General features: G+C 40.8%; 1 protein-coding gene across 1 annotated transcript; it reads right to left on the bottom strand.

Annotated features, from left to right (window-relative positions):
- Window positions 1-10,500: 10,500 nt before the first annotated feature.
- On the bottom strand, window positions 10,501-14,026 carry LOC311250013 (sulfotransferase 2B1-like). The gene is made up of 6 exons (XM_084341503.1): window positions 13,871-14,026; window positions 12,581-12,789; window positions 12,334-12,460; window positions 12,071-12,165; window positions 10,966-11,143; window positions 10,501-10,778 (listed from the first exon to the last, which is right to left on the bottom strand). Exons 1-6 carry the CDS (start codon window positions 14,007-14,009, stop codon window positions 10,669-10,671), a joined length of 858 nt encoding a protein of 285 aa, XP_084197629.1. The 5' UTR covers window positions 14,010-14,026; the 3' UTR covers window positions 10,501-10,668.
- Between the last annotated feature and the right edge of the window lie 10,751 nt (window positions 14,027-24,777).

Raw genomic sequence — 24,777 nt, 5'->3', positions numbered from 1 at the left:
TAAAACAGGTTATTTATTATTTAACTAGTCACGAATTGAAATCAAGTGTAACCAGCTTCTGAACCAGCTGGGATAGCGTCAATGCTAGAATAACATAGCATTTAGGCTAAATAGTAAACATTCGGCCTGGGCCCTAGCACGTCTGAATAGTCCTCAAGTCCCATTAAACTCAACAGAATAATAAACATAGTATGTTATCCTTAAAAAAACGAAAAAACAATCAAAACAATAAGTGCTAGGGCTCTCCAGGCTACCGTCTTCATTTAAAGACTTGCCAAAACAAAATCCGCTCCTCTTGTGAGGAAACTAGATTAGCATTACTCACATTAGCCACGGGAGAAACAACTAATAAGCTAAGCTAATCGGGCCTCGGGGCTTGTTGGTATTTAGCCGCGAAGGAGGTAGCTTCCTCGGGTGATGAGAATCTCTTCTTCGCGCCGGTCTCCAGAGTAATCTGTAGGCGGGCCGGGAAGAGAAGCGTTGGCCGGAGAGCTAGGTTGTAAAGTTCGGCCATCACCGTCCGGTACTTAGCTCGTTCTTCGGCGACTTCAGGCGTGTAGTCCTCAAAGATCTGGATTGGTGACCCTCGGTACTGGAGCTTCCCTCGCCTCTTACGAGCCTCTCGAATGATCACCTCCTTGGTCTGGTAGCGATGAAGGCGAATTATTACCGGTCTGGGCCGAAAGCCTGGCGGTGGTTTAGCGGTGAGCGCTCTATGGGCTCGGTCCAGCTCGGGGAGGGACTGAAGAATCTGGTCGCCGAGTACTTCGGTCAGAAGCTCGGCATAAAAGCTTGTGGGCCTGGGTCCTTCTATTGACTCTGGGAGGCCAATGATCCTGATGTTGTTTCTGCGGCTACGGCTTTCGAGGTCAATAGTTTTAGCTGTTAGCTTGGTGTTGCTATTTGCTAGTGCTACACACCTCTCCTCCAGGGCTTGAATTCGTTGATCTTGCACTTCAGCGTGGGATTCCAGTGAGTCCATTCGCTGACCGTGGTCTGTAATCTTTGTCTGTATTTTGTCGAGCCTTGATTCCAGGGTCGCGAATGTAGCTTTGAAATCGGTTGCAATGCTAGCTCTGTGCTCTTCTAGCATGTTAGCTATGCGCTCTTCTAGCCTGGTAGCTATGCTAGTTAGCACATTGCTATCGTCTGTCGAAGAGGCGGCTGCGTCTGTTTCTGTTTCTTCCATTTCTTCCATTATAGGTTCTTTCTTCTTTCTTGGCATTCGTCTAATGTGTTTGGGGCTCAGTGAAAAGCACTTTTAGTTTTAGTTGGGTGGGGTTTTTTAAGGAAAAAGTAAGTTTTCAAAGTTGTCGCTGCTGGAGACTGAGACAACGCTGCCTTCACATGCTCACCCAAACCGGAAGTTGAAATGCAGTACCTTTTGACACAACATTAACAACTATAAACTGCTTTATATGGCTGGTCGTAGTTCTGCTAGAGGGTCAAGGATGGGTTCCTCAAAACTGTTAGTGTTTCCACACCACAAATGCTGACCTTTCTGCTCTAGATCCATCGATTGAGTAATTTACATTCAGATATGTTACCTTTTACATGTCATGGCAAAACAGTTACATCAAGGGTACATCTGATGATACATTGTCAACATTGCATATCTGTCAGGCTCATCCAAGATTGTCTGGTGGAATGGAGATAGAGGCACCACTGTACAGTTTTCTAAGAAAAGTCTTTCTGCTGACACAGAGATGTTGCCTTTCTTAACCACGCAGAGCCACATTTCTTCCTTCTTCACTCTGCTCCTCAAGGCTTTCCCCCTCTTCATCCTCTTCAGTCACATACTCATCCTATGCAAATGTAAGTACACATTTAAAAAAAACAATTATGTGGGTGAAACATGTTGGGTTTTCCCGTTTGAGCTCTGGATCAGCATGTATGGAACTTAATACCTGAATATTGAAAGGTAATTTCATGCTTACCACATAACAGGAGATGTCTTCATCATCTTGCACTGACTCTGAATCGCTGGAGTCCAAGAAAAGATGAATGCTTTGGTCATCTGCTGTTTAGTCTGGAAAACAACCCGTGCAGAAGGTACAGTTATGCATTATAATGCAATATTCATATTTAATTATTAATTATTATTACATTAACCACAACAGTGAGAGCAACCACATTTTAACTAGACAATTTAAAGGGGAGAATATCTGTAGCCCACAGCTGTACAGGTGTAACAGGTAAATTGTGGTGCTGCTCACCATTGTCTGAACTGTCAGTCACTGGGTGCATTTCTTCAGATTCTTCCATCACTTCTTTTTCTGGGTCCTCGTAGTGCATTTCACTTTCACCAATCTCTCCAAGTCCAGCCAAGTTATCTTCGAGGTCTTTACACATCGGTGGTACATAACTCCCGCCGGTTAGGTCATGACTGGATAGCAGCAGGCTCTGTACGTTATCTGACTTAGCCCTTTTGGATTTTTTCTCCCAAACTCCATTTTTGAAATAGCACTTTCTGTGGTCAAAATACTGTGTATGACAGAGCTCAGTGTTGCAATGTTCACAGAGGCGCCGAGGTCTTTTCTTCAGTCTTGGGACTTCCATCTTTCAACTGACGGCACACCGTGTTAAATCACAGAGCTTCATAGACACAGTATTTATATCATAAACATATGCGAGCTCTTCCCTATCACAATGATCTCGCATGTGATTGGATGAGGAGCCCTCATGCAATGCTATCAGTGGGCTGTCTCGTCAGCTTACTCTGCTTGCTGCCGATGTGAATGAGCAGTTCACCGCAGTAAACTCCAGGTTGCTGTCCATAGAGGATAGGTTGGCTGCTTTGGAGTCGAAAAAGTGTGTGGAAGAGACTAACTCTAAGAAGAGAAGACGGGTGCACAATCCCAAGATTGCGGTAAGAATATGTTCGGTGACTGCTAGCTAAGCTAAAAGTAGCCTAGTAGCCTTGTAAAAGAACAAGTGAGCAGAACCAGTGTAAGTTGTTTTATAAGAGTGTATGGTTTTGGTCTTGTAATTTACAGGAAGCAGTATGCCTTCACAACTCGGAGACAAATTGTAGGCGCTACGAACTGGAGCAAGGGTAAGATTTAAAGAATATGCTTTCATTCTGCTGTATAAGGAAACAGATACGTTAGATACCGATGTTACGACCTTAAAATAAATAAGAAAACACAGGCTCAAACACAAGAAGGCCAGTAACATATGAAACGCTGACTCAACGCAGTCAATTCAAAAAGGAATGTTTATTGACAGTGACCAAACGGCTGTAGCCGAAATCAAACCCCGATAATAGAAATAACCCCAAACAAAACAAGGGACAGGAGTTCCTGGCCAAAATTAACAAAAGAGAGAGGAGACCCCAGACCAGCCTGCCACGACCGTCGCATCCGGGATCCCTCCCAACTAAACCTACCTAACCAAGATAACTAACCTACAAGAAGAAAACAAGAAAGAGACGAAAACAGGACTACCAGGAACTCCAACCCAAAAGTGAAAAAATAATAAAGCCCTGGCACTCTAACAGGCCAGGGAACTAAAACCAAACAAACTCTGCACACACAGAGCAACCAACGGAACTGCGCGGCCAGCGCTGTCTCCCTCCTCCGGCACCACACCTGTAGAGAGAGAGAGAGAGAGAGAGAGAGAGAGAGAGAGAGCGCGCCGCCCCGCTGCTACCTCCTTTTAACATGCTCAGGTGATTGCCAGCACCTGAGCTCAGGCAGAGCAGGGCGGAGACAGGACACATACAGGTACTGCTACCTGGGCACACGTAACAACCGATCTTAACCGTTCATTTTGTTTTCACAGACTAACCTCGCATCATTACGAGGCCGTGAGCTCCTATTTGCTCGGAGCTATGTCCGCACGTCCAGATTTACATGACGCTGATAGTGACGCCATTGTGTGTAAGTAACTTTTACTGTTTTGTTCCTGTTCCTTCCTTGTTTAATTTTACTGTGACTTACGTTTTTGTATTAATACCACTCTCCTTTAATTGTTTTCCAGCTGCCTGTAAGATGTACTATGAGACAGTACGCAGGAGCTTCAGGCCAATGTTATGTAAAAAAGATACACATAACAATTTGCCAGATCTCCCATCGCAGGCGGAAGCTGTGAAGAGTCGATCGAGAAGAAAGAGGCTAAGACTTATTAGATTAGATCCGTTTTTGGTCAATGTGACTATTTTTCAGGTGCATTGTGTCCATACGCAGCGCATCGCGCAGTACTGATTGTCTTTATTGATTGTTTTTACAGCTGCTGGAAGCGAGACAGAGTGTGCTTGCCGACGATGAGGTGGAGGTTTGGAAGTGCGCCACCATAGACCTAATGTCCGATGAGGAAGACAGCATCGTTGGCGGGGTGTCTGGATGGATTGTGCGACCTCCGTTCTTTCGTAGCCAGGAGCTCACCGACCTCTGCGCCTCGCTGCAGTTGAGATTAAAGGCAATTCCCAAGTACAGGGCAACGCACCACAGACGTCTGCAAAATGGACCAAATTCAGACAGAATGCCGCCAGTTATCTACAGCTCCGAGGCGGCAGACAGACACTTCACGGTGCTGAAGGATTTTGGCCTTCTCCTGAGCTTCCTGTTTGTTGTGTGGGCAGATTTGTACATAGTTGTGTGTTTGTGTTTCTGCTAATAAAGCTCTGTCTTTGAATAAGCACGTTCCTGGCAAATTTTCCTTTATTCATTAAATTCATTATTGAATCTCCAGAATCTCCATGAACTTCTCACAAGGGAGATTGATGTTTGTCTTAATAAGCATGGCCTTGATGGAAGGCACAGTCAACCTATTTCTGCTGTCTGTCCGTATATCATTCATTTGGGAGAACACCCTCTCTACTGGTGCATTACTTCCAGGTAAGCACATGACAACAGACACTAATCTAGCCAGGTTAGTGTGTGGGATGTCATTTTCTTTGAAGTGGGTGAATACTGTGCGCCATCTCTGACTGAGTGGTGTCTCAGATCCCTTCCATTCATTGAGTGATTCCCCTTTTAGGAACTCTTGCAGGGCAGAAACCTCATCAAACAAATCATCTTCTTTGATGGACACATTGGGGCATTTTTCCTGCAGTGTGGCTGTTGCCCTCTGGATCTCTTCACGCTGAGGTTTCTTTTTTAGAAGTAGACAGTGTAAGTTGTTTAAGTTGTCTGTGTGCTTTCCCCAAGCTTGTGTGGCCGGATGAGCCATCTCCCTCCTGGTCACTGCATGGCGCTGTGCCAGCTTGTGCAGGTTAATTGTTGGGCGGCGCTGTGGGTGATTAAAACCAGGGGTTGGTCACCGCTCTCCCTCTCTGCTTCTGCTGTGCGTCTGGTGTGCATGTCCATGTCTCCCCGTCGTGTCATTAAGGTAGGCATCCTTTATTATCTGCTGTTTTGTTGCATTTTTTTATTCGGCTCTGGGGCGTCATCCTCCCGCTCCGTTGCAGTGCTGGGAGCTACGGTGAGCTGGAGGGAGCGAGCGGTTCGGGCGGGCGCCTGTTGGGTGCAGTAGAGCTCAGAGGTATGCTGCTCGTATTTGTCTGCTGCTGCAGTTTTCCATCTATTGCGCTAGTTGTGACACTTTCTCTTTTGCTGTGCAGCGGGGCCACCGTAACCAGCGACACCCATTCTCCTAGTTCTGCACTTATCCAGTTGGCGTCCTGGTGTGTTCCGGTCATCGGCCACCACAGCAAGGTTTGCTGCTGTCCTGGCTCGGCTCCGGATGGACTGAGAAGCTCCATACTGTTTCGGGTCACTGCATGTGGCCACAGCTTCAGGTCCAGTGTGAAGGCATCACGCCATTATCGGTGCCCACACTACGAAATCCAGTCTGAGTCAAGCCGAGTTTGGCTCACCTGTCTTCTTTTCTTTTGATTTAAATCATTATTTTCCTTTACTAATTTAAATATCAAAGTTTGTTTTGTTGATTTAATTCCGGTCGCACTTAGTTTAGTATTCGTTTGCTAATAGTTTGGATTATTTTGCTTATTGCATTAAGTTGATTTTGGGTTAAAATATTATTTTCTTGCTTTGTTTAATATTTGATTATTGCCTTGCCTAAGTTGGTTTATATTGTTTCTTTTGTTAATTTTCTTTAACTCCTTATTTTTAGATCGCATTTGTTATTTCTTTTTTTTGTGATATATAAATTATTTCTATTCTGTTCTGATATATTCTTTTGGGTTTCTTTGGTATTAATTAATTGATTAATTGTGTATTTGGTTTCCTTTTTTTCTTTTTAAACCGTAGATGCCCCCAGATGTCCCCACACTGTGCCTTGTGTTAATTTTGTGTTTTTTTTCTTGTTTTACAACAGGTGCTGAGGCCCAAGCGAGCGGCAGCCCTCCCCTGGTGGTGGTGTTTGACACAGTTTTTGGTTGCAGTGCACTGGTGGTTTATAGTTTGGATTTTGTCCCTTTTTGAGTTCCCTGCCGCTGTGGTAAGCCCCAGCTCTGGTTGGGTTCTTTCTGTTTGTTTCTTTTGCCAGTGTGGTGGCTCCATCTGGGCATATCCCCCCCTTTGGTCAGCCAACTCCGCAACCCTCATTTATTTTAAAGTCATTTTAAGCAATTTGTTAATAAAAAATATATTTCTTTGAAACCACGTCCTCTGGCCCTCGTGTGATTTCACGAACCTGTGTTGACCTTGTATGGCTATTTCCTGGCTTAAAATCCCAGGTGGCCCAGGTCCCAGGAGGTACAGCAACTTAGGGATTTAGTGTTACAACTAGAGGCTTCTTCAGGAGCGGGCTGCTTCCCGGGACGTTCCTGGTGGAGCTGTTGCAGGTCCCTCTGGTTCAGTTAGCCATGCCCCGTCTGCCACCTTTCAGTCGCTGATCAAGCCCTCTTCATTTTTGATCATTTGGAGGGAGAAGCCAGAGAGGAGATCAGGTTTAGGCCCATTGTAGAGCGAGGGGATCCAGCTTAAGTTCTCGCTATTTTGAGGGAGCTGTATGGCTGTGCACAGTCTTATGTAACTCTGCAGCAGACCTTTTTCTCCAGAAGACAGCAGGAGGGTGAGACTCTGCAGGAGTATTTCTTGGTCCTGATGGCTTTAATGGGGCAGGTTAAACAGTGCGCACCAGATGGCATACCTAACGCTGGGGATCTTCTGCGTGACCAGTTTGTAGAGCATGTTCTTGACAGTTCTTGCCGCCGAACACTCAAACAGTATGTCCGTAACAGGCCGACAGCTTCTTTGTTGGACGTACGCGGTGAGGCTATCAGATGGGAACGGGAGGGCCAACCAGGTGGTTTTAGAGGGCGAAGTCATTCTTTACCATCAGCTTATGGTCTCCAGTATGGGGTGCAAAGTGATTCCAATCCTTGTCATCCTATTGCTCCCCCCAGGTCAGAGATGAGTGATTAAATGGAACTCTTGAAGCGTCAGCAGGCCCAGCTCGACCAGCTCACTCAGATCGTAGCTGCTTCGCAGGCCCCACGACCACCAGGGAATTTCTTTCGCAATGGCCCTTTAATTTGTCGAAGGTGTCAACAGCCAGGCAACATCGCATGGGAGTGCTGGGGGCCACCTGTACCTCCTCGTGCACGGGCTAATTCTTTCAGTGGTGCAAACCCTCAGGTTACCAGGGCGACGTCCTCGGCTCACCAGCCGGAAAACTGACACCCTCTGAGTCGGCGGGCCTCCGCTCAGATGGGGAATCCAAGGGCTCACGGGAGGATGTGGTTGCTGGTTTGATGGCGTCATGCCCAAAAATTGATGTTGTGTTCAGTGGTGTTCACGTCCCTTGCTTGGTCGACACTGGGTCTATGGTGTCCACCGTTACTGAAAGCTTCTTTCAACAGCAGTTTTCGGCTTGGGGCCAGGATTGGCTTCAATCTTGAAATTGGCTGCAGCTGCGTGCCGCTAATGGGCTAGAGATTCCCTATGTTGGTTATCTGGAGCTTCATGTTGTGCTGTGCGGAAAGGTCATTCCTCGCTGTGGGGTGTTAGTCGTTAAAGACCCCCTCGGCACTGTGTCTTCTGTCCCTGGCATTTGGCATATTTAATTTGGTCGCCATAAACGGCATCAAAGTACTTCACTTCTGCTGCTGTTAGTTGGGTTTTCCAGTCAGTAGTGGGAGTAATAGCCTATCAACAGCGACTGGATTACTATGCAGTTTGGCACAGAGTTCCCTGCCATGATAATAAATTTGAATTATTTCCAATTCCCTAACATTTCATCTAGTATCTGTCACCGAAATGTCTCAATGTCTAATGGATGGATTGCCCCGAAATGTAGAGATATTCCTGGTTCCCACAGGATGAATCTCTCTGACATTTCCTTTTGTGCAACCATGATGAATAAAAAAAAAACCTATGTATTGATTGCCATGAAATTCATGGTACAGAGAAATAAATAAATAAATGAATAAAAAAAAAGAAAGAAAGAAAGGGCAGTTTTCCTGTGTCCTTGATTTCCAAATAACAACACTGACACCTGCTGGTGATAACCAACATACTACAACTGAGTCTGGCATAGATGGCAGTGTGAGAAGGTGCACTTGTGAAGTAATGACCAAGCAAAACAATAATAATAATAATAATAATAATAATAATAACAACAATGATAATTGAAGTGGGGATTTCTTCTTATTCCACTAGATTTTCATATTAGCCGCTAAGAGCGTATACCCAGCTAGTGTTGTGGTGCATTCACACATACGAAAAGAATAGGAAATTCATAAGTCTTCGCAAGAAGAATGATCAAGAACAAACATGAGTGGCGTGAATGTTTGTCATTAATAGTGATATAGATCTAGCAATATAGAAATGTGTCTAAGTTGGACACAAACAGACAACGAGACCGTCGAGTTTACAAGTTTCACAAAGATCTAGCTGAGGATGAGTGTTTGACGATTTTTCTTATAGGTAGCGTGAATGCAGCATTGTGATTAAAAAAAAAAGGGCAATATTCGTAAAATTGTAACCGTATCATGAATAACATGCCTAATAATAATATTAATAAGAACAATAACAACAACAACAATGATATGATGGTAATAATAATAATAATAATAATAATAATAATAAGAGGCAAGAATCGGCATGCATATTTTAATTAAAATTACATTTGATAGCTGACACCACCAAATGCACTTTCTAAGTAACTCTTGGTTACCGTAGGCTACTGAATATACTACGTGTATACAGTACAGTTATATATAAAAATATATATACATACCAAAAAACTGTCAAAAAGCAAAACCAAACAGAAATGTATTCATCAATCAACATACCATAACATAATGACTTAATATAGCTATAAAGTAATAATGAAGACATTATTGTAAGCTCAGCTGTCTTAATGATTTTACACATAATAACGGTTAATTGTTGGTTTTGTTGTGAAAATTGATAATATATAAGAAAAACTGAGCTGTTGTTGTTTTGGATGATTAAAAATTAACACTTCAGATCATAACCCTGGTTCCATTTGACAGCAGGGATTTTCTCATACTCATCCAGTGCCCAATAAAATTCAAATTTTAACTATAGAAGTGAATTTGAAAGTCTCAGCTGAACACCATTAATCGTTGTGGTGTCAAGGTAAACTCAGGTGGATCTTCATCTTCACTGATCTTCACTGAAATAGGAACAAATCTTTCTCAGAAATCAAAAGGTACTATTTGTTTTAGTAAGGTGGTATTAAATGTGTTTACCCCATTTAAATTTGGTATATTTCATTCTGTCACTGTAAGCGGCATCAAAGTACTTCACTTCTGCTGCTGTTAGTTGAGTTTTCCAGTAGTGGGAGTAATAGCCTATCAACAGCGACTGGATTACTATGCAGTTTGGCACAGATTTCCCTGCCATGATAATAAATTTGAATGATTTCTGATTCCCTAACATTTCATCTAGTGTCTATCACCGAAATGTCTCAATGTCTAATGAATGGATTGCCCCGAAATGTAGTAGAGATATTCCTGGTTCCCACAGGATGAATCTCTGACATTTCCTTTTGTGCAACCATGATGAATAAAAAAATTTAATGTATTGATTGCCATGAAATTCATGGTACAAATAAATAAATAAATAAAGAAACAGCAGTTTTCCTGTGTCCTTGATTTCCACATAACAATACTGACACCGGCTGGTGATAACCATCATACTACAACTGAATCTGGCATAGATGGCAGTGTGAGATGGTGCACTTCTGAAGTAATGACCAAGCAAATTAATAATAATAATAATAATAATAATAATAATAACAATAATAATAATAATAATGATAATTGAAGTGGGGTTTCTGCTTAATTTATAACCAGTCTGCCCAGAACTTTGTTAGAAAATTAGACTGATTTGCCAAAGTGATGGGAATTGGTGAATATATATGGTTATATACTTATACTTAATATACTTTAATGACCTAAAAAGGTGATTATACATTTGACTATTAGTGTGATCAATATAGCAAATATATATATATATATAAATTGTAATCCCATATGAATGTATATTTGACATCTTGCTTTGAACTCTATTGATCTGTCTACGAGAAAGATAAAACATTCAAGGATAATAAGAGAACTTGACATGAAGTTGTTGGTTTTAATGTAATTTCATTGTAAGTATTCAGATCCTCTGCTGCTTCCACAGACCTCATGAACCATACAGAACATCTCAGTGAACAATAATCAACTGCATCATCTTTACAGGTTTCTGTGCATCATTGTATGGTGGAATGACTTTCATGATGTGTGTCTTAATCCCATGCAAATTTATATTTGACATCTTTCATTTGGTCTTTGTAAACTGCATCAAAGTACTCTGCTTCTGCCACAGTGAGTTGGTTTTTCCAGTCTCCAGTAGTTCCTGAAACACAACATGCAAGATGATCATAGTGCAACTGTAGAAACGACGTGTGGCCCTATTTTCAAATACAGATTTTATGTAATGTTCTATATTTCATAAAGATAGTGTGTTTGGCTCTATGCTTTTCCCAATAACAGTGGAAATGAAATAGGACTGTATACTGTACGCATTATTTGTTGAAACTCACCTTTCCTCATAAATTCAGACTTAGACACGCCTTTCATTTCAGGAGGAACCATAGAGAAGTTTGAGCTGTTGGTCCTCATGTTCTTGAACAGACAATGGTCTGCTATGTTCTCGATCACCTCATCGTCCAAAGGTATCTCCAAGAACTGAGCGATTCTGGACACAGAGTCCTTCAGGTCCTGCAATAAACAGAAACAAACCATCTCTTATCAGAGGATTTTATGGGTTCAGGGCTACATTTAGCCACACTGGTGGAAAGACTCTTGATGACAATGTCTGTGGGTCGGTCCACCACATTGGTTCAGGCGGAAATATATCTCAACAAGTATTGCACTGAAATATACAGATATATACAGCCATGTTTCCATAAAGTGTCAAGCTATTTTTTTGCAAACTTTTGAAAGTTTGCAAAAAATCAAGCAAATCAAAATGTGAATCTGGTGCGTTCCCATTAACTTTTTTGAGTAATGAATTAGCTACATAAAGCTTCATTTTGTCAGAGCATGACAAGCTGTAAGCTCAGAGTTTTTTCAGTGAATCTGTTTCCATCAAACATTTTGTGCATTAACTGATTCACAAAAGACAAAATCCACCCCAAGCGAGCGTACAAAGTTTTGGGGGATTTTGCCGTTTCTGTATAATTTCTAATGTGATATTCATCAAAATGCTTCATGGAAACACGGCGATTGTCCCCAGAGGATAAATTGTAAAATCTTTGACCCCCCAGACCTTTTATCTAGCACCATCATCAGGACAACATTTCTGCAGTAGGATCGAGGACCCAAATGCAGACACTGAGGCAGAACAGGTCAAAGGAAAAGGACTTCACTGTTGGACAAGTGGAGAATCAGAGCTCGGAGTTCAGCTCAGCCACAGTCTGATCTTCAGGCCACTGAGCAGCTCCACTGGATCAGTTGTGGTTAACGGATTTGCTCAAGGGCACCTCAGTGGTAATGAGGGAGGGGCAAGCACTGCCTTCCCCACCCACATTAGTCCTGTCTATCTGGGGATTTGAACCACCAGACCTCCAGTCACACGTTGCTTCTTTAACCTCTAGGCTACCACTGCACACTGCCCAAACCTTGAGGCATTGTTAAAAGTCTCACCATTATCATCTCTTCATAGGAGATGTGCATCATGTGCTCTTTATCCTCAGCATTCAGCCAGCTCTTCACATGATCAAACCATGAGCCATGGAGAACTAGAAGAAAAAGAAAATCACAAACACTACAATATCATGACTGAACATTATTGGTGATACTAGGAGGGTGACTCCATCTATCAGTGAAATGCAGTTCAGGTTACTGTCACTTACTCTATTGTGTGTTATGATAAGAAGTAAATATATTGAAATGAGTTTGAGAACAACCTTTTCCATCAAGGAACTTGTGGAGAAACTCGCTCTGTGGACCTGGGTTGAGATGATAGGAGGCCTTCTCAAAATAGTGAAAGGCAGATGTGAACACATCTTTGGGGTTTCTCATGACATTGATGACCTGGAATGATGTTGTCACATTCATCATTAACATGGCTGTTTGTATGACACCAAAGGTAGAATGTGCATCAATGAAAAGAATGATGATAATAATCAATGACAAACTTCATGGCAGATTTACCCTTGGCTTAACTTGGAAGAAAGATGGTGGCATCATGTTGTACTGTACATGTGTAGTAAACAGTCGTGGAGACGGCCTCTCTTCAAGGTTGAGGGAAAATTTCTGGCATTCCTCCAGCCAGGGGACACGCTCCCAGTTAGGAGACTGGAGACAGGCCGGATCACCTCCACTGACTATCAGAGGGACAATCTCTTGTGACCATGTCGTACCTGCGAGCAGGACAGGAGAATTTCTTTGACTTGTTTATCATTTCAGCCTCCTTCAGACTTTCAACAGGGTCCAACAGTGAATAAATCATTCCAAATCAAATTAACAAGCTAGATGTTGTACGCCTTTGTTCGTGTCCAGTATTCTTTCTTATGTTCACATCCAGTTTAAATGGAATAAAATAGTCATTTGGTGACTGAAAATGTACCATTGTAATGAAGTATTACAATGTTTTTAGTAATGAGTATTAACAGATGATTGATATGGTTTAGATCTACAGGTACTGAGGTAGTTTGCATTTACAGGTTTTTAGTGTAGTGCTCAGACTGCCTTTAACTCCTCCCATTAAATGCACTGCAGTTAGAAATGCAATAGTGATGGTTAAATGTTAACAACTTACTCATGAAAAGTCATGTGAAATAACACAACATAAAGACACGCAAATGTGTTTTTTTTAAAATACTTTGTAGTTCATGTTTAAATGTTATTCCTGAAGTACACAAACATTAGGAAAACAGTTCATATGTACATACTATGTGACTGTCCAATACATTGTTAATGCAATTAACGGCAGTCGTTTTCAACCTGGTAAATGTTGTACTTTTTACTCCATTTATTTATCTAAATGTACTCATTTTAATCGTAACTACACAGTAACTATGTATGCATATATATATATAGTTACTGTGTAGTTACTATATATATCTATATACAGTATATATATATATACCTACACACACACACATATATATATATATGTACACACACACACACACACACACATATGTATATATATATATATATATATGAAATACTCTTTCGAAGTATTTCAGAGTCTCTGAAGTGTGCATTCCTTTAAGGAGATAGATCCCCTTGTACACGCTGTATAACTCTGCTTCAGTCATAGTTCAGAGAGAACACTTAATAGATATCTTTACAAATTAAGAAAGTCCCTGTTAAACTGTTCTTAAGGAGATTTTTCATTTTTAAGGTACTTGGATTTATTCAAGTATTTCCATTTATTTCTACTTTGGACTACATAGTATATATGCAAACATTAGAGAAGTAAGGATAACTGCGTACCTGACTTGGGATATGTTGCAATGATGATATCATCTGGCCGAAAAGAAAACTCCTCAAAGTATTTCAGAGTCTCTGGAGTGTGCGTTCCATGAAGGACATACGTCCCCTTGTACATGAAGAATAACTCAGCTTCAGTCATAGTTCAGAGAGAACACAGATTCCTCCTGAACGCAGATTCCCTGTAGTTAGTATCAGATAGACTGTCTTGTCTTTACCTTTATAGGGATTTCTGTCACTCTACTGGCAAAACATGTATGTCAGGTTAAACTTGTGCACCAAGGCGGGATGCGGCAGGTGGGCCTGAGGGCCTCATTTTAATTACCAGATCAGTCAGTGTAGAAAGGAGAAAGAGGATGACGCTTCACAAGGACACATTAACAGACAAGGACGCACATTGAGAAAGTCTGATGTTAAACATTTGTTTAAACCATGAGATAAGACCGGATCAAAGGTATGATCTTTTGAGTGAGTTGGTCCACACAGAGCACGTGCTAAATGAAAAGACTTTGAAGTTTAAAAACTCCAGGTCCAGCGGGTCCACAGGGTTGTCTCAGATATCAAAGTCTTAATAATCGCAATACAGAATACGATGAGGTTTGAAGCCAACAAACTAATGTTAGCATGCCAACCTCGCCCATGTTAGCCTGCAGCCAAACAGTTTTCTTTCTGTGCACTCTCTCTTTCTTTCTTTACCTCCCTCCCTCTCGTTCTCCCTCCTACTTTCTGTCTCTTTCAGCAGGGGTAAAGGAAAATAACATCATCATATTAGTTGATAAACATCAAAGGCAAATTCCATGTAAACAGACTGAACAGGTAGGACATTTTTTTATTTAGTAGTATTTTTTTTTTTGGCCTTTTTATGGCTTTATTGATAGGACAGCTTCAGAGATGACAGGAAACAGGATCGGGGGGTTGACATGCAGCAAAGGGCCACAGGTCGGACTCGAACCCCGGGCCGCTGCAGCGAAGGCAATGCTTCTGCACATGGGACGCCCACTCGACCAACTGAGCTAATGGGCGACCAGCAGGACATTTTTAGGACATTTATATACAAAAAAATTTATTAAAAACCCAGAAAAAATACAGAGGACATGGCTTCAGTGTCCTCAATGGTAGCTACTGGCCTGTGTGCAGCTCTTCCTTTTAAAAAAAGCAATCTGATTACATCACTTTGGGCTCTGAGAATTTGCAATGAGCATTTTGAAATGTAATGCACTAAGCGATTAATTGATTAATCGTGAAAATAATTGAGGGATTAATCAATAAAAGAAATAAACTTGTGTTACAACCCTGACTCTAATAAAGGCACCTGCTGCCAGAATCCAGTTGAGCAACTGCAGAAGTACATTAAAGATCAACCATCCAGCTCAATAAAAAACCTGAAATAACAAACATGAACAATACCTCAGATTAGACGCCTGACATTTTCTCTAAAATACATTTTAAATTGTACAAATAGATTTTCCTGACAATTTATTTAAAATCAAACTTCAATTCATGCAATTGTTGCATTTCTGACTACATAAACAGCCACTTTTCCAAGTGGAACGTGAAAGATTTGTGTTGAAGAGCTGACACATCGACACATTTTAAACCATTTCTCACAAGATTAAAGGAGCAGTGTGTAGTTTTGTTGAAGAAATGTTAAAGCTTGGATAGGTAATTCTGTTCAAAAGCATTTTCTATCATATCTATGTAACATTTCTTAACATCCTGAAGCAGTCGAAGACCTGAAGACGGACTCCATGGTAGCTGTGTCTCTGTTGGTCAGCAGGTTGTAGCTGATGTTAGCTAGCTAGCTATATCTGTGAATATAGTTTGCATTGTATTTGTGAGCCGATGTTGTTAGATGGTACTTATGTGACGTCATTCATATCGACTTTGAACTGGACATTTTACAAATGTGCTGATTTTGCCTATTTCTGTGTCCTATTGTTATGAGAGGGACGCATCAACTTCCAGCCTTGAAGCGTCAGTTCACAACAGAACCATGCCCTCATGTTTCCACTGATTCTGCAGTCTCTCTCTGATAGGTGAGTGTAACTTGATGCTGGCAGCAACATGGATCAGTCCGCTGTTATTCATGTTTGTGCATGAATGTGCTCCTTAACAGGGACACAATACAAAAAGGAATGGCATCATTTCATTAGCTGCACCAGGAAAATGCTTCAAGTACCGGTCCTAACAGTCACATGTTAGCCTACTGCTTGAGACTATTGGATATTAGTAGGACATTTTTTTAAGAAAATAGACTTTGCATTTCAGTTCATGATCTGACTGTCAGCTGACCACAGTAGAATGTGGGAAACACAGAATGCACCTGACAATCCCTATAAATGATCACTTGCCACCCATCACATAAGCTTCCCATCACCCACCTTACCCCAGACTTCATTTCTTTTACATAGCAACAGTCCCGTGTTGTCTTTGACAGAATCAATAACATTTAATGCCCCATAAACACATTAGATGTAACTTTATGTCCTGTAAACACATTTAGTTCTCCATCCTTATCATCCAGTTTTCTGTAATTACTATAATTTTTGCAGAGATGATGGAACTCCTTTCTCTCAGGCCAAGTACTCCAAGGTGTACAAAAAGAAGTCCAGCAAGTAGAGCTTGTACACACTACTGTCAACATGCATAGAAAAATAATGAGAATGTGAAACTATGTAAATTACTCTGAAAGTGACATTTTGCTAACCCCCCAAAAAGTAGAATTGGTACGAACGACAAATAAATAGGTGTCAGGCAGAGTTCAGCACTTGATGTGATTGCTCCAAACGTAGTCCTTGAATTCTGGCCTGTAAAGCAACAGATGAGCAACATGATGAGATATTTTTATGGAACAGAGTGTGACTGTTCTCAGCATACTGTGAACATATACACTTTCAATGGTCAATACTTTAGACATTCCTAGACAAACTGTACAGATGTCCCAGTTTATATAACATTTTTTTGACGTACCAGCCCTTTATCTTTCTTTGCATGTTTCTACTTACTGTGTTTATTGTTATGCACCAAAACACAAATTCAAATGTTGAAAAACTACTTGGCAAAAAATGTGATTCTGATTAGGTGTCCAAGTTACATGCCTGGTCAATAAACTGTACAAACACAAGTAGTTTAGATGTAGTGTGGTGGTGTTTATCAGAAAAAAGCACAGTAATGTTCTACTTTAGATGCTGACCTGCTCATGTGCAATCCTTTGAGCTTGTCCACGGCCTCTGCCTCCACTTCCTCGGACACTGCTGGTTGTCCTCCTGTTGTCCTCTCTGATGTGATGACGTGCTTCGCTCTGGCATGTCCTCAGAGTCAACGATGCTCTTATCGTGGAAGCTCTAACATGCAAAACATTGTATCATCATGAGTCCAATATAATATGCACGTTCGTCTGTGAATCACTGAGGGTAACAAAAAATAAAACATGTAGCAGGCCCACCACTAATCTTGATGTTTTAGCTTTGCCATTTCTAATGTTACCATAGCCAGCTGCTGCTAGCTAACCAGCAATGAGTTACAACATCAAAACACACTTTCAAAACAATGTCTGAATGCTAACAAAGCTAGCTTGACAGCTATCAGTAGCCTACTAGCAATGGCTGTTTACTTACAGGTGAATGAGACATGAGGTAGCTACTTGTAGTTATTTGTTGTGATGAAAACGACGCACTGGTACTCTTCTTCCCACCACTCGTGAGGACTCGGACTCCGACGGTGGTATACGGCAGTTGTTGGACAGTGCACGTTCATGGTTTGGGGGGAGCGGCTTTGGAGAGAGGCCTGAGTGCAGCGGGCGGAGTTTACTGGCTGGATACTTTCAAAATCTAGCCTGGGTTTGACGGTTTTTCCAACTTACCGACCCCAGCTTTAAATAAATCAGCTAACATCAGTGTTAGCTTCTCCAACAGGCTAACATCAGTATTAGCTTCTCCAACAGGCTAACATCAGTGTTAGCTTCTCCAACAGTTCAGACTTCCTGAGTCTTCACAACGTACAGAAGTTCTCATCATCATTTTTTAGATGCTGACTGGACATCAGTTATTTGCCTAAAGTGAAGATGGAAAAGAAAAAAGATGACTCACTCTGTGGAGGTGGGCGTGGTCGAGGTGCGGCTGCGGGAGAGAGAGAGAGGTGGAGAGGGCTCAGGAGAGCAGGGCCAGGTGAGGGATTGGCAAAGCTGGCAGTTTACTAATCAGGGTCTCCCTTTAAATCCAGTAGTGTGCTGGACCTCAGATGGGAGATGCTGCAGACGGAGACGTGTGAGACGCGACCGGACCCTTTTTGTTATATTGTTTTATGTTGAGTGCTTGAGCCGAATGAAGACGGGCTTCAATCCAGAACTGTGTGTGTGGATTACCCACGGTAGCACTTGAAAGGCTACACACTCAAACATTCTAATGTCAATACTATACATTATGTAAATGTTTATCTTTCAACTTTCTTTGTTCTATTTCAACCAGTGAATTATTTTATTCTGTGGCATTAAACTGAGAATATTTTGAGGAATGTGATGATTATTAATTTAATAAAAGCTAAATTGTTCCATCAGTTAACTTTTCTTTTAATACTTTTTGTATGTTAGAAGACCTTTAAAAAATCATAAGCGTGTCTTTCCAGGAGGATGTGTGTTTTCTGTCCCTGTTCCTCTGAACGATGCTCTTCAGATAGGATCATCCTTGTGGATGTTAAAGATTTTTCTTCTGTCTGTCTTGAAAAACACACAAAAAGACAGCCTGCGGCCTACAGAGGCCAACGTTCCCTCAGTCCAGGCCTTCATTTGCTGGTGCCAGCAGACTTGGAGACAGACCCGCTCCATCCTCCTGTGCTGCAATTTTTACCTACTCATGCATCCAAGGGTTAATATGGTAAAGTGTAACTAGCACCATTGGATTCCTTGACCCTAACAGTGTGGGTTTAGCAGTAAAAATCAACATTCTAGCTTATTCAGAAGCCGAGACATTACAATTTTAAATTTTACGGCGGACATTTTTTAAACTTCAATATGGCCGTGATATCAGAGGTGGGAATTTTGGAGTCATCAAGTCATCTCCATGCCATGTATTTGTTCTGTTCATGCACTAAACCAGCTGAGTCCAATCAGCACAGCTCTTTAGCCAGGAAGGTGAGCTAATAAGTGAATGCACCTGGTTCAGTGACTGAGCAGAACAAATACATGGCATGGAGATGACTTGATGACTCCACAATTCCCACCTCTGCGTGATATAGACATCTGAGCAAATGCAAACATTGATTTTCTGACTCCTTATACAATAACCTTTCCAAAAATTCCCACAAAGGTTAAAATCTAAATATAATCTGTTGGAATCAGGGTTTTACATTTGCTGAATGAGTTGTGTGTAGTTATTGTCCAATTAGTGAGCAAGTCAGCCTGCTGACTGAGGGGGTGTAAACAGGCCCAGCACAAAAAGAAGAAGGGGGACAAGAAGAAGACCAAACCTCTGGAGCCAAATATTTCAAAAAGACATGGAGATGATCTTTGCTGTGACACTTACAGTACGGTGTGTCCGGGCCTTTTGATGGAAGACAGACTGCCTGCAGGAAACCTGAAAGGAGGATTACTTCCTAGGGGGTGGATTTCTGAATCAGGTGCCACACTTTACAGAACGGTGGCAGGTATGATGTGGTGGCTGTGGGCGTCCTCCCAGATAATGTGAGTATTAGACTTCATTTCCTGCATTCTGTTGATATTTTTATGTAAATAACAACAGAACCAACCTAACAGCAAAGCAGGGACGCGCACATGATTATAGAGGGGCAGGGGCTCAAAGTCAGAGAAGGGCAGCAATTTTTTTTCAGGCCTTATAACAAAATATGTAGATTAATGTAAAATTAATAAACAAAGTACTTATAGAAAGCTAACTACTTAGCTGTGTACCCTGTGTAGCTGTGAGTGATATGCAAATGCAATTTATTTTATTAGCCTACAGTAGTAGTAGCAGTAGTAGTTGTAGTTGCATGAATGCAGAAGTATTCATGCAACTACAACTACTTCTAGTACTACTACTACTAAAGCAACCCTACACTAAACCAGCATATAAAATGGTACAGTATCATTGCTGCTTGGTCACACACACACACACACACACACACACACACACACACACACACACACACACAGCTAACGTAGCCTCAGACCTAGCTAGTCGATAAGCTAGACCAATTTCCCGACTTCCCGAAACCGAGTCATGACTTCCGAACTGGTAGACTAAGACTAATATGATATTTTTTCCAAGGTTGCACATTAACACAGCTTGCATAACAAAAAGAAAATCATGGGAGGGCAAGTGCAAACTAGGCTACACATCTAAAAATGTGACAAAACCAAGAAGTTACTACTGTGACTGCTACTGTGAATGTTAGCAGGAACAGCAATGTTTACAACAGCAAAGTCACAATAAACTCAATATCTGGAAGAAGTTTAAGATTTGTGGCAAGATAAACAGCCTACTCAGCTGTCATATTAGATTATTCTTAACCCTTATTAACAAGCAGTCAGCTTAACAAGCACAAATGGGCGCTTTTCTGAAATATGACTTATGTTTAAGCACGTTGAATAAGTGGAAGGTGACTTGTTAGCCCCCACAAGGAAGTTATGTTAATGGGTTTATAACTCACAAAGGTTCAAGTCGCTCCACTGTCACGTCTCATCTATGTGCATGGTGGAGTTCTCAATGAGGCAGCGGCTTCTCTCTCTCTCTCTCTTAAAACTGAGACAGAGTGAAGGACACTGACTGACGGACATTAAATCGCCTCTGTACTGTCCCCTGTCTTCACACTGACCATCGGTCTCAGAGGCCGAGTTCAGTCGCAGTCTGCTGTCCAGACGTCTTCACTGGCAGACTGTCTCCAGCCTTGTAACCACCAACACTCAGAACCAGTTGCTCAGAACCAGTCTGCTATAGGGTATGGTGGCCAGATTTCTGAAATGAAAATCGGGGACATTTTCAGCGCGTTGGTCAAAATTTAAATGTTATCATTATGAAATATATAACAGGAACAATTACATGTTATTGTATTTTAATTTTAATTTTAAAATGTATTTTTAATGTGTATGAAAGCAAATGAGTAGCCAATAAGAAGTTTCAGTAGTCCCGGTAGTAGTAGTTCGGTAGTATTATTATTAAAGAATAGCCACCTCTGTTAAGGCTGCATGAGTTGTTTATTCTATCATATGTCTGCAGCATTTGACATTAGAGCTGTAAAAACCAGAGATAAAACAACAACAACAACAAAACAGATTCTGGGCCTTGTTTGGCAGTTGTCCCCCATGACCCCCCTCTCCCTAATTCTAGGGGAGGCTTTAACATGTAAATGAAAATGCTGTGAGCTATACACATGCAAATCAGGGTAGCAGAGGGAGTTTTACCCCAGGTGACATAGATCAGACTCAGTATAGCCTAATTATACTCTTAAATTTCAGCTTGAATTGATTTATTTAATGAAAGTATGCCAGATTAATTACTGTGTTTGTCATTAGCAATGGCCAATGTTATGTAAAAAAGATACACAAAACAATTTGTTTCAACAATTATTTTTAATCAGGCTTTGCCACAAAGGTAAAATGTGCATTCACAAACAACATCACAGTCTCCTAGAGCTCAACCACTGTGCATAGTGGCGTGACTACAGTGATCTTTTCTTTGGTCTTGCTTAAATGCACAGTGGATGTGTTAACCACACATCTCCCAGCAATGCGCTCAACAGGCAGAAATGATGCTGGATATGACGTGTCTGTTCCCTGCAAGCTCCAAACTTTTATTGGCTTTCCATAATAATGTCTGTCGGGATGGGCATGATTCAGGAAACTTGCGCAATAACGTTTAAATGCAGTACCTTTTGACACAACATTAACAACTATAAACTGCTTTATATGGCTGGTCGTAGTTCTGCTAAAGGGTCAAGGATGGGTTCCTCAAAATTGTTAGTGTTTCCACACCACAAATGCTGACCTTTCTGCTCTAGATCCATCGATTGAGTAATTTACATTCAGATATGTTACCTTTTGCATGTCATGGCAAAACAGTTACATCAAGGGTACATCTGATGATACATTGTCAACATTGCATATCTGTCAGGCTCATCCAAGATTGTCTGGTGGAATGGAGATAGAGGCACCACTGTACAGTTTTCTAAGAAAAGTCTTTCTGCTGACACAGAGATGTTGCCTTTCTTAACCACGCAGAGCCACATTTCTTCCTTCTTCACTCTGCTCCTCAAGGCTTTCCCCCTCTTCATCCTCTTCAGTCACATACTCATCCTATGCAAATGTAAAGTACACATTTAAAAAAAACAATAATGTGGGTGAAACATGTTGGGTTTTCCCGTTTGAGCTCTGGATCAGCATGTATGGAACTTTATACCTGAATATTCAAAGGTAATTTCATGCTTACCACATAACAGGAGATGTCTTCATCATCTTGCACTGACTCTGAATCGCTGGAGTCCAAGAAAAGATGAATGCTTTGGTCATCTGCTGTTTAGTCTGGAAAACAACCCGTGCAGAAGGTACAGTTATGCATTATAATGCAATATTCATATTTAATTATTAATTATTATTACATTAACCACAACAGTGAGAGCAACCACATTTTAACTAGACAATTTAAAGGGGAGAATATCTGTAGCCCACAGCTGTACAGGTGTAACAGGTAAATTGTGGTGCTGCTCACCATTGTCTGAACTGTCAGTCACTGGGTGCATTTCTTCAGATTCTTCCATCATTTCTTTTTCTGGGTCCTCGTAGTGCATTTCACTTTCACCAATCTCTCCAAGTCCAGCCAAGTTATCTTCGAGGTCTTTACACATCGGTGGTACATACCTCCCGCCGGTTAGGTCATGACTGGATAGCAGCAAGCTCTGTACGTTATCTGACTTAGCCCTTTTGGATTTTTTTCTCCCAAACTCCATTTTTGAAATAGCACTTTCTGTGGTCAAAATACTGTGTATGACAGAGCTCAGTGTTGCAATGCTCACAGAGGCGCCGAGGTCTTTTCTTCAGTCTTGGGACTTCCATCTTTCAACTGACGGCACACCGTGTTTATATCACAGAGCATCGTAGACACAGTATTTACATCATAAACATATGCGAGCTCGTCTCGCGAGTTCTTCCGTATCACAATGACCTCGCACGTGATTGGATGAGGAGCCCTCGTGCAATGCTATCAGTGGGCTGTCTCGTCAGCTTACTCTGCTTGCTGCCGATGTGAATGAGCAGTTCACCGCAGTAAACTCCAGGTTGCTGTCCATAGAGGATAGGTTGGCTGCTTTGGAGTCGAAAAAGTGTGTGGAAGAGACTAACTCACACTAACTAAAAATGGAAATAAACATCAAATTTCTAACTACAGACCAATTTCTCTACTTCCACAGTTTTCAAAAATTTTAGAAAAACTATTTATCCATAGACTCGATCATTTCATAGAAACACAAAACTTACTAAGTGAACATCAATATGGGTTCAGATCACATCGATCCACCACAATGGCTGTAATGGAACTTACAGAAAAAATATCGTCAGCAATAGACAAAAAGGAATACACAGTAGGTGTTTTCATGGACTTACAAAAAGCATTTGACACCATTGATAATAATTTATTAATGAGGAAGCTGGAAAGATATGGGATCAGGGGCATAGCATATACATGGTTAAAAAATTATTTAGATAATAGAAAACAATATGTGCAATTAAATGATGAAAAATCTGGCTTGCTGAGGATTACATGTGGGGTCCCACAAGGTTCTGTGCTGGGTCCAAAATTATTTATTGTGTACATTAATGATATCTGTAATGTGTCCAAGCTATTACATTTTGTTTTGTTTGCTGATGACACAAATTTACTTTGCTCTGGTAAAGATCTGAGGCACCTTCTGGACACAGTAGAGAGAGAACTTAGAACGATAAAAGATGGTTTGACATTAATAAACTCTCACTTAACTTAAATAAAACTAAATATATAGTATTTGGACACCGCAAAAAGTTAGATCAAACACTAATTAGGGTAAATAATATTGAAATAGAAAGAGTTAATATAAATACATTTTTAGGAGTTATTATGGATGACAAACTCAGCTGGAAACCACATATAAATCATATAAAGAACAAAATATCAAAATCTATTGCAATATTAAATAAAACAAAATACATCCTCAACAAATACTCATTACATTTATTGTACCGAACATTTCTTGAGCCAGACATTACTTATTGCATAGAGGTCTGCGGGCATGCGTATAAAACAATTACAAAACCAATTTTTATATTACAAAAGAGAGCAATAAGGATAATCAACAGGGCTGATTATCGAGAGTCAACAAACACATTTTTCATAAACCTACAGACCTTAAAATTCAATGACCTTGTGGACTATAAAACTGCTCAAATTATGTATAAAGTAAATAATAATATGCTCCCAGATGATGTCCAGAGGATGTTTCAGACTCGAACCAGTAGATATGAACTAAGACGGACTTATGTGTATACAAAAGCAAAGGTACGAACAAATGTGAAACAAAGATGTATATCAATTAAAGGAGTCAATCAATGGAATAATCTAGAATTAGAAATCAAACTGTGCAGCACACTTAACAGATTCAAAAAGTTATTTAAAAATAATATTAATAAATATAAAATTGAATTATAAATACCAGTGTGCTCATAAACTGCTGTATGCAGGTTTTATGTTCTGTCACAATTTTTAAAATGAGTGAACGGAAAATGTTAATTTAAGAAGGGTAGGCAAAATAAGCTGATGCTTCAGCCTACACCTTTTCGGTCAAAGTGCACTGTATTGCTTGTTGTGTTTTTGTTCTGATTTGTTTTTGTTTTGTTTTGTTTTGTTTTGTTTTGTATTTATACTTTCATATTTGTCTATTGTATTTGTCTTTTT

The sequence above is a fragment of the Pagrus pagrus genome (assembly GCF_965226575.1).
Source record: "Pagrus pagrus genome assembly, chromosome: 21".
NCBI lineage: Eukaryota > Metazoa > Chordata > Actinopteri > Spariformes > Sparidae > Pagrus > Pagrus pagrus.
This window is presented reverse-complemented; position numbering and strand designations above follow the sequence as displayed.

Excerpts from the sequence above, each read along its gene's own strand:
- LOC311250013 (XM_084341503.1), bottom strand. The coding sequence starts at position 14,009 with ATGACTGAAGCTGAGTTATTCTTCATGTACAAGGGGACGTATGTCCTT. Across the intron at positions 12,790-13,870 it reads TGCAACATATCCCAAGTCAG|GTACGACATGGTCACAAGAG; the intron begins GTACGCAGTTAT and ends TCCTGCTCGCAG. Across the intron at positions 12,461-12,580 it reads TCTTCCAAGTTAAGCCAAGG|GTCATCAATGTCATGAGAAA; the intron begins GTAAATCTGCCA and ends ACATCATTCCAG.